This window comes from Talpa europaea (assembly GCF_964194135.1).
Source record: "Talpa europaea genome assembly, chromosome: 12".
Classification (NCBI taxonomy): Eukaryota; Metazoa; Chordata; class Mammalia; order Eulipotyphla; family Talpidae; genus Talpa; species Talpa europaea.
The window spans coordinates 94,055,898-94,066,989 of record NC_140079.1 but is presented as its reverse complement, the minus strand read 5'-3'; the positions used below and the strand labels follow the sequence as shown (position 1 = coordinate 94,066,989).

Below are 11,092 nucleotides of genomic sequence, written 5' to 3'. Positions count from 1 at the left end.
TGTTTTATTTTGGGCCTCCCTGGTGGCGCAAGTGGTTAAGCGGTTAAGCACCGCACTATGAAGCAATCCGCAGCTTCTGCAGCACAAGTTCGATCCCCCGCCAGGGAGAAACCCACATGGTGTGGCAGACCTCTCCTGTCTCACCCGCTGCTCTCCTCAAGCAGTGTATTTTGGTCTATCTGCCTGTTCTGCTCTCTGTTCTGTCTCTGGTGAGTTCCTCTCACCCTCCCATGCCTCTGGCCTGTACCCTGGTTCTTGTATAAAAATAAATAAATCTTAAAATAATAAAAGATTAAATAGAACAATTGCCAAAATAAATAAATAAAAATAAAATTTATTCAGTATACTAAGGATCTAAGCTATACAAATCGATATAAAAATTGATTTTTAATACTTCCAAACAGAAATTATATCTAAGAATGTTGTCTATTTGCAAAAACAGATTCTGTCTTTTGAAGAATAAGTAACCTAGGATAACTATATTAGCTATAAGTACAACTGAAATATGAATCAAAAGCTCAGGAAAAACTACTCCAAACAGAGGGCCTCCCTGGTGGCGCAGCGGCTGAGCGCTGGGTTGCGAAGCTGCCCGCAGCCTCTGCAGCACCGGTTCGATCCCCGGCTGCTCCCCAGCCATCGAAGGAGGATCCCACATGGTGTGCAGACCTCTCCTGCCGCCCGCTGCTCCCCTCAACAGTGTACTTCGGTCCTTCTGCCTGCTCTGCTCCCAGCTCTGGCTCTGGTGAATTCTCTCGCCCTCCCGTGCTTCTGACTGTACCCAGTGCTTGTATGTATGTATCAATCAATCAATCAATAAATAAATCCTTAAAAAAAAAAAAAACTACTCCAAACAGAAACATATACATAGGAAGAAAACATAACATACTTGCTGATAGCTAAGTGACACCTCTCAGAAAACTCCCACCTGTTTGCTTTCTCCCACTTGGGTGTAGATGTCTGGCAAGGTTTGGGTTTGGAAGCTGAAGAGAAGACCTTGTCAGAGATGCAGCTGGGAAGTCATCCTTAGTGCCATGCAAGAAATGAGCTAAAATCCCATATAAAAGAGGTCTGTAGCAGGAAGAAAACAAAATTAATTAAATTTGTATAAACAGGAAAAGCTTAAAACACCTGTTCCTTAAAAGGGAGTCTCTACAGGGGCCTCCCTGGTGGTGAAGGGGTTAAAGTCCCAGCACTATCAAGCTATCTGCCAGCCATGGCAGCGTGAGTTCCATCCCTAGCCAGGGAGCTGACCCACATGGAGCTACAAACCTCTCCTGTCTTGCCCGCTGCTCCCCTCAGCAGTGTATTTCAGTACATCTGCCTGTTCTGCTCCCCACCCTGCCTCTGGTGAATCCTCCCACCTCCTGCACCGCTGGACTGTACCCCAGTTCTTATATGCATAAACAAATAAAAATAAATCTTTAAAAATAATAATAATAAAAGGTAGTCTCTACACTAGGATGGTCAAGTAACTCATTTGACTTAAAAGAAAAAGGTAGTATGGTTTTTATCCAAATTGCAAAATATTCATGCTTTTTAAAATTTAAAAGTACCTTTAACCCTAATGATAATTTCAAAACCCAGAGAAAATATTTTAACAAACCTCATCTAAATTAAAATACAATCAATGTATAGGAACTCAATTTTTAACCTCTAAAGTCTAACAAAGATTTTCCAACAATGTCTGTCTGATACAAATAGGTATTCAATAAACACTTACTGGATTAATAAAACCTTGTCTGAAGAAGGTCTTATGTCCCAAGAATTAAACTGCCTGTGTCAAAATGCTGGCTTTGCACTTGACCTCAGCAAGATTCTTAATGTCTTAAGATGTAAGAGTCATAAGTATCCCTTCTGCTATAGGGTTGGTCCCCACCTCATAGGGTTGCTGTGGACTAAACAAGCTAGTCATGCTAAGTATGAAGAATCATGCCTGGCACATACTAAATGGCTACAAATGTTAACTATTTAGAAGCTGGATAGGAACTACTATCTTAAAAGCTACTTTACAGTTTACTAACCCGACCTTTATGATTTTATCCTCACCTGTGATTATCTCCAATTTATAAATGACAGCATCACAGCTGAGAGACGATTTGCTAGAGATCCCTTGGTAAGTAAGCAAATTTTATGAACCCCAAGTCCTATATTCTTTTCCTTACAATATGCTGCCTAGAGCTTTCCATTCGTGCCCCTGCACAGATGCAAGCTGCTCCACAATTAAGGGAGCTACAAGAGAAATGTTTTCCTTTCTTTCCAATCTCATCACTGAAAATACAGTTTAATGGGTTTTACTGAGATTTCTACCTATTTAATAGGTGTGATGTTTATAAAAAAAAATAGTAATAACAGTACAAACACAACAAAGCAAAAACAGACAATTATAAATCAGAGACATAATGCAGGGGAGGAGGAGGGAGAGGGATCAGAGGGAGGGTGGGAGGAGCACAGGGGACTCTGGTGATGGTGCACGGGTACCCTGGGGAAGGAAATTCTATGGGGACTCCATCTGAGGGGGTGGGGGGAAGCAAATATTGTCTAAAAATATTTAAAAAATGATAAATGTTAAAATAAAAAAAATTTTTAAAAAATAGCTGTGATGCTTTAAAGTATGACATTCCTTTCTCTTTTGAAAGGTGCAGCTAACTTCCCCTCCCTTGAGTGTGGGCTGAACTCACTTCTAATGAACCAAGAAAGTGACAGCAGTGTGTAACTACAGAGAGTAGGTCATAAATGGCGCTGTGGCATTGTCTCCTAGTGGAGTGTCATGTGACACTCTAGCTATCCGATGGAAAGATACAGATGGCAAGGACTTGTGGCCTTCTGCAAAAGGTTGTGTCAGTAAGCAACATGTTTTAGGAAGAGTAATCAATATTACAAAATGCTGCAGAAATGCAAGCAAAGCTGAGCTTCTCAAATTGGACATAAACATATATTGCAATACACACTATACATACAAATCTCACACACACACCCCTATTCTTGGTGCTAGAGGCTTGGGACAAAGTACAGGATAAAGGTAGCATCTGATCCTGGAACACTGATTTTACACAAAGATTTGTGGGAGAGTTAAATTTAATGAGCATATCATTTAAAATACCTTCATGGCAAAACAGAGAATTATACCATGAAAGGAATAAAAAAAAATTAGTGAATTTTTAAAAAGAATAATCATAAGACTTCAAAGAAATTTCTTATTAGGAAAAGGCTGCTTTGAGCTGGAAAAAGTTTAAGAAACAATGAAGTCAGAAAAGAACTAAAAAACGACTAAAAAAGTTGTTTCCCTTCTTTACACAGTCAGTATAAGTGGTGAAGGGATAATTTAAGATTTAGGGAACACAAAATACAGAATGAAAACAGAAGGTTGATTTGGAAGTTGACAGGGTTTTTTTTTTTTTTTTTTTTTTTTTTAGAGAAGGGACCTCTGAGCACATTCCTCACTTGAAGTGACAGAAGCGGTGGTGAGGAAGTTAAATATGAAGAATTGATAGAGTAACACCTCAGAAGAAAAAAAAAGACTGGCTCAAAAGCCATGAGGAATGACCCTTAGAAAGAAGTAGGGGTGCTCAGTTCTCTGACACCACAAGAATTTGGTTCCAGGAACAGAGGTGTCCTCTGACCTGTTCACTGCTGCACCCTTGGATATGGTACAGACACACACATTCCTGCTGCATTACAGTGAAATAAAGTCACCATTATGCGAACATGTCTCCAATACAAGAACTGATAAAGTTCTGACAATTTATATTAAAAAAAAAAAAACTTCTTACATTGTATTATCCTTTGATTCTTCAAATGCATTTAGTTCACGGATGAGAAACTGTCTGTCTAATGGAACTAGAGGTTGGCCAGATTCTGAGGGGAAAGTCATGAAAACAGTTGAGTCTTCATTAATCTCCAAAGCAAATACGCCTTTGACAACAAACACACTTAACTAGATATACACATTATTTTAGATTCTGGAAGAATGATGGCACTTACCACAACAGATTCAAATGTGTATGTGATTTTAAGACTTTCAAAACACGTATTTTGGGCCTCCCCGGTGGCGCAGCGGTTGAGCGCTGGGTTGCGAAGCTGCCCGCAGCCTCTGCAGCGCCGGTTCAATCCCCGGCCGCCAGGCGAGGGTCCCACATGGCATGCAGACCTCTCTTGCCACCCGCTGCTCTCCTCAGCGTGTCCTTCGTCAGTCTGCCTGCTCTGTTCTCCCCTCTGGCTCTGGCGAATTCTCTCACCCTCCCGCGCTTCTGACTGTACCCAGTGCTTATATAAATAAATAAATAAATCTTAAAAAAAAAAAACCCAACATTATAAATAAACTTGTGAACAGATGTGGGACCTCATCAGCCATTAAAGAAATGCCAATCCAATTCACACCTACGTGCTTGGTTTAAAAAAAAAAAAAAATACGTATTTTATTAAATATACAACTTAACACAGTTTAACACAAGTTCATTTTTAAAATCCTTCCATTTTTGGATGGGAAAATAATTTTCTGCATATAATCTAGAATACCAGACTTCAGAAGTCTGTATATTAAGAAGTCTATGAATTAAACATAGGGTACTCATATTCATTCAACAACAATAATTCTAAAAGTAAAATGAACCCTGAAATGACGTGCTGGCAAGTACACCTGGCAACTGGAACCCACCTGGCTGGTGGGAGGTATAATAGTACAGCCACTTTGGAAAACAGCCGCCCACAGAGCCAAGCATACACTTCCCACACGAAACCCAGCAATCCCGCTCCGAGCTCTTTACCCAAGAGAAATGAAAAATTATGTTCACACAAAATCTTGTACATGAACGTTCATGGCGGCTTGATATATAACTGCCAAAAACTAGAAACAAACGTCCATCAACTGATAATAGATAAATTGACACGGCCACACGATGGATGCTATTTAGGAGGGGGAAACCAATATGGTTAAAAGCTCAAATGCATTAGGTTAAGTGAAAGGAAGCAGAACTCAAAAAGCTACATTCTGTGTGGTTCCATGTACAGGACATTCAGGAAAAGGCAAATGATGGATACAGAAAACAACAGGCCAGTGTTGTTAGAGGTAGGGAGTAGGCAAAGTAGTCTCTTTGACTACAAAGTCTAAGTAGTTTGTCCCTTTGACTACAAAGGGACACTATTTCTAATGTGTTGGGAATAACCCACATCCCTGCTATGACTGTGGTGGTAGTTACACAATTGTATACATTTTGCAAAATCCACAGAACTGTGTATTAGAAAAGGTGGAGTACACTGAATGTTAATTATACCTGTTTCTTTTAAATCAAGACAGTAATATGAAACTTAACTACTGTCACTACTGTCAAGGGAAGCCTAAGTCTTCTTTTCTGAGAACTAATGGTATTAGATAGCCATTATAACTGAGCAAAGTAGAGACACTGATATTAAAGATCCCTAAACCAATAAAAATCATCAGTTTATTAGTAAAGATATATGCTTAATAGTCAAGAAAAGATCTTTAATGAAAAGTTCTTTCATCACAAATAAAGAATTCATTCTCTTTTCTATTTCATGATCTCTTGTGCTTACACTCTAAGGCATGAAATAGTCTTACAGTACAGACTGCACTTTACACAGGAGTCAGATGATATACGGTGATGAATGTCTGTCCACCCACCCAGTCTCACTCCCACCACCCCTGTCCAAAAGTAACACTCAGCTCAGCTACTGTGTGTCTATTACCAGCCTTTTATTTTCTTTCTTAAAAATTAAAATTTAACATAGAGTAAATTTCTCATTAACTGTCTACCCCCATTCCCTAATACCATCTCTCTTCCTCTCATCACTAGAGTTTGTTTGGAGTTTACTTTCCTAGTCCATATTAAATACTATATTTTTACTAACATTTGTAGATCTATCCCTAACCAATACATAGTAGTGGTATTTTGAGGTTTTATCTGCAATGTCTTATACATTTTTAATAAAAAAAGTATATACATTAATTCTGTATATGCATATTTTTAAAGATATACTTTTAAAAAAACCCACTGGCAACAAACAGGATAATATGTAAACAATCGCTTATTCTGAGTATCAGAATTATGGGTGATTTTTCAGATTATGCACCTAGCCTAAGTGCTCCTTTACTTAAACTCGTTTTTCCCTACAATACAACAAGGCTCAGGAGAACTTTGTTCAAGCTATGGAAAGAGTCCCTGTGATTTTTATGCCTCAGCCCCTCAGATGTCACTGGTAATGGAATTGGATTTCCAGGCCAAACACTCTGAAAGGAAAAAGCAGATTTTGCATCAGGTGATAACAATGACTTCTTACCTGCTATGAGAACAGATGCTGTATATTTGTATTTGTTGAATTCCAAGTATTCCCGAATTAATTCATTAATTAGAAGGTTTTCATGAGACAATGACGGTCGGGGTTCTCTTTCATCATCTAGGGCATTGAAAACTTCAGCTCGAATCCTTGCTTTTAAATGCCCTAAAACTCCCCTTTTTTCCAAGGTGTCCTTTAAAACTGTTAAACAGAAAACATAGATGCTTCAATTATAAACTTTGTCATTCTTTAGGCATACTTTGAGGAAAAATGTTTAAAAGATAAATGACAAACTGCAGTTTTCAATGTAAACATAGTAAATGAAATTAACGATCATGAGTCATAAAAAATAAAGTTCCCAAGTTGCAAAGATTTACAATTTTAACACATTTAAGCAGATGCAAATTTATCCTTCCAACATCATCATTGTCAGAGGCTACAGTCTGTTACACATTTTTCAGTAAGGGGAAAAAAGGGACAGAAATGTACTTGGTTTACTGGGACCAGCATGGATACTGCCTCATACATTTTCAAATGTGTTGTTTTCAAATGTCTGTCACTGCAAACAGGTTCTATTTGTCACTAAAAAACGCCAGGTCTAGGAAGAAGAGGACTAAAGATAACAAGCATACCATAAAAGGACTGTATTGAGTTCTGTATAAAAATCTTTGATCTTTTAAAAAGGGAGTGTTTTGTTTTGGGGGTTTGCTTGCTTTTTAAAGATAATTATGAGATATCCTTTGAAAGCAGTAGGATTTTGAAATCTTAAGCATAGTCAGAAATCTAGTATGTGACTATATCACTGCCATCTTAAGGAACTGGGGATGTATATACTGAATATAATCTAACTTTTTTTTAATTTTATTTTATTTTTATATTCCCCATACAATTGCAACCCCCTTATTTTGCCCCATCCCTCCTTTCCCCACCCCCCAACCCCCATAGAGTGACTCTGGTTCATAGTTTGTTGACTTTGATATTTTCTTTCTTATAGTTATTCTTTTTCCTGGTCCCTTATTTAAGTTTTCTAGATTCCTGCTATGAGTGAGACCATCTGGTATTTTTCTTTTTCTTTCTGACTTATTTCGCTGAGCATGATCCCTTCCAGCTCCATCCATGTTGCTGCAAATTGCATGTGTTTATCTTTTTTGAATGCTGAGTAATATTCCATGGTGTATATGTACCACATCTTCTTGATCCAGTCATCTATTTTTGGGCATTTGGGTTGTTTCCAAAGCTTAGCTATTGTAAACAGTGCTGCTATAAACATAGGGGTGCAGGTGCTCTTTGGAATTGATGTTTCTGTGTCCTATGGGTAAATACCTAGGAGTGGAATTGCTGGATCCTATGGAAGCTCTATGTTTAGTAGGTCCAGAAATCTCCACACAGCTCTCCATAGTGGTTGGACCAGTTTGCACTCCCACCAACAGTGCAGAAGAGTTCCTTTTTCTCCACACCCTCGCCAACATTTGTTGTTGCTAGTTTTTTTAATATGTGCCATTCTCACTGGTGTAAGATGGTATCTCATGGTAGTTTTGATTTGCATTTCCCTGATTACAAGTGATGTTGAACATTTTTTCATATGCCTGTTGCCCATTTGCATTTCCTCTTCAGAGAAGTTTCTTTTTAGCTCTTCTGCCCATTTTTTGCCTTGATTATTTTCTTTGTTTTTGTTGAGTCTCATCAGCTCTTTGTTGATTTTTGTGATCAGTCCTTTATCATTAGTGTTGTGTGCAAAAATGTTCTCCCAGTCGGTGGAGTTTCTCTTTGTTTTGTTATTGTCTCTTTTGCTGTGCAGAAGCTCTTTAATCTAACTTCTTAATAAGCAAGGGTCATTATTACAACAATCAGTAATGTAATAATGAGATTTAGCTACTAATACCAGCATGGATAGTGACAGGTATAGGGCTGAATTAGTATTATTCCTCCTACAGTGATCTGAAATCTTTTACCAAAGTCTCCCTAATGGAACAATTAACACATCATCACTCACAGTACCTAGAACATAGCAAAAGCTCAAAAATGTCACCTAGAAGCATCATGATATAGTGCCATATGCTGCTAATATAAATATAAATACATAAAGGAAGTCCAGGGAGTTTATTCATACAGACATGAACATAAATTTTTTCTTAACCTTTGATAAACAACAACGAAAAAAATCTGGGTCATATGATTGAGACAACAATCTAGACTATACTTGAACCTTTCGCGTTCCTTATTTTAATATCTTCCCTCAATCATGTTTGCTGGTACACAAGCATAATGATCACCCAATCAGGATTTGTAAGAGGACTTTCATAAAAGGGGAAGCCTTTTCATAACCAAATCCCTGTTTTCTAATTCCAACTTTGGAAGGCAGATGAATTTTTCTCCACTGGCAAGGATCCTGTCCCAGTTAGTCTATTTGCCTACAGCACAGGCTCACTCAGTAGGGCAAGAGGAACTTATGAAGCGGAGTTAGGAAACCTAGTATGTCACATTACCAACTTGCACCTTAGCTGCTTCCTTCAACATGAGTTCTAACCTGTTGGAGGCAAAAGTGAAGTAGGAAAATGTGCTTTAAGGTGAAAATCTATAAAGCATAAGACAAATGATTTGCGAGCACATTTTCACTGGGTTTCTGTTGGACACTTAACACTTTCAGACCTGCAGAAAGAAATATATTCTCGGGCCTTCCTGGTGGCGCCAGGGGTTAAGAACAGCACTATGAAGCTATCCGTAGCCTCTGCAGCACAAGTTCAATCCCTGGCCAGGGAGCTACCCATATGGGGCAGCAGACCTCTCCTGACTTGCCCACTACTCTCCTCAGCAATGTATTTCAGTAGATCCGCCTGCTCTGTTGCCCACTCTATCTCTGGTGAATCCTCTCACCTGGTCCCCCCCACACCTCTGGCCTGTACCCCAGTTCTTGTATGCATAAAATAAATCTTAAAAAAAAAAAAAGACAAATATTCTCTTTTATCAGTGAAGGACACCCTTACCCCCAGAAAGTTATGCCTTCTTCTGAGGTTCCATTTCTTTTTGCCCTACTTTCTACTGTTTTAAGATAGAGGAACAGGTCACACTGTCCTGCAACAATTCCAGAAAGAGGTTCTTAACCTGGCACATATCTGAAAAACACCTTTAAATCCTCTGACATTGTATGTAATATTGCATATGACACCTATTTCCTGGGGTCTATGCATTTCCTGGTATGTTCAGATTTTTGGATAAAAGTCTGCTTTTTTTTTTTTTTAATGGCAGCTCACAAGTCCAGTGCCCCAAATATACATTGATATCAGTGGTTATTGAACCACATTCTTAAAGAAATGCCAATTCTCTAAGAATTACTGATTTTGACCTGAAAATGGAACCGATTTTATTAACCCGGCAGCAGTATCACTCAGAGGTTAAGACCTGGGGCTCTAATGCAGTATCTCAAACTCTGTGCCTCTTTCTGAGTCACTGTGGGTGAACAATTTCACCTCTTAGCACCTCAATTTCCTAACCAATGAAGTGTTCATAGGGCTCTTAAAGGGAGTCAATGAGATAACAGGGGGCTGGGTGGTGCCTGACACCTAAGGCTCAATCACTGATAAGGAAAACTAGTATTGCTTTTCTGGGCAGCTGCATCAGCTAACGGCTGCAAATGTTATCACTTACTCACACCTTGGAAGAACTTTCCCCCCAAAAAAAGATAGGCGAGCAGACAGGCAACATTCTGCCTCCAGTCTTCCCCGTTGGAAAATCAAGACCTACCTCGCAGGCTGTCTTAAGGATTCAGTGAGACAGCTAGGATTGCACCTGACCCCCAAGGCCCAAGGTGCAGTCCTGTCCACCCTTCTGGCACCTGCAGAGCCTGCGAGTCCTCTCCAGCTCAAAGCCAGATTAAGAATTGCAGCCGGAGCCTCCCCGGTGGCACAGCGGGTTGAGCGCAGCTGTCCACGGCCTCTGCAGCGCGGGTTCGAGTCCCGGCCAGGGAGATACCCACATGGCGCGGCAGACCGCTCCTCGCTCGCCCGCTGCTCCCCTCAGCAGTGTCTTCGGTCTGTCTGCTCTGCCCTGTACCCCAGTTCTTGTATAAATAAAACTTTTAAAAAAAAAAAAGAATTACCCGGGGTCACCACCTCTCTCACAAGGCCCCGGGCAGAGGCCGCCAGCCCAGCCGGACGCTCTCCAGACCCTGATACCGCAGAGCGACCCCGGGAAAAGCTGACTCTAGGGTGACGCGCGTGCCCTCTTTCGTCCCATCCTTCTCACAGGCAGCTCCCCCGGCAGCCTCCCGCTCTCACTCACCAGCCTTCAGCTCGGTGACAGTCGCCATTTTTCAACGGCCGTCAGGGGCGCGCCTCGGCCGTGCGCACGCGCAGTTCCGCGGCGTGATCTGCAGCCAATAAGCGCTCGCTTCTTGTCACGCTCAGTCCCGCCCCTCCCAGTTTACGCTCTTCGCTATTGGCTAGGTGGTAAATAGCCAGAGAAAATTCACCAATCAGAGAGCTGACTAGGCGGGCCTTGCTGAGGAAGGGGGAAGTGGGCGGGGACTGAGCAGGTGAGTGCTCTCACCTGTGGGTGGTGCTGACACTTCTCGTTTGTTAACGCGCCATCTACTAAACCTTTCGTGATCTGCCTGTCGCTCATCCCTGCGGGTTGAAGTACTTATTGTTAATAGTCACCGTGTATTAAGCCTGTGGCTCTCAAATTTGAGTGTGCGTCAGAATCGCCAGAAAGACTTGTTAAAATCGATCGCTGGGCTCCTCCCCTGCAGTTTCGGATTCAGTAAATTTGGGCCAAGGTCCAAGAATTTGCAGCTCTAATAAGT

At 40.6% G+C, this 11,092-nt stretch overlaps 1 protein-coding gene across 2 annotated transcripts; it reads right to left on the bottom strand.

Annotated features, from left to right (window-relative positions):
* Nucleotides 1-509: 509 nt before the first annotated feature.
* CEP20 (centrosomal protein 20) lies at nucleotides 510-10,597 on the bottom strand (the record flags this gene model as incomplete). 2 transcript variants are annotated; one of them, XM_084249627.1, is made up of 4 exons in its annotated part: nucleotides 510-1,068; nucleotides 3,771-3,855; nucleotides 6,295-6,492; nucleotides 10,570-10,597. In XM_084249627.1, 4 exons carry the CDS (start codon nucleotides 10,595-10,597, stop codon nucleotides 897-899), a joined length of 483 nt encoding a protein of 160 aa, XP_084105753.1. In that variant the 3' UTR covers nucleotides 510-896. The 2 variants fall into 2 exon arrangements, with proteins under 2 accessions (XP_084105753.1, XP_084105754.1); XM_084249628.1 differs by lacking the exon at nucleotides 510-1,068 and having other exon boundaries at nucleotides 3,401-3,855.
* Nucleotides 10,598-11,092: the final 495 nt, after the last annotated feature.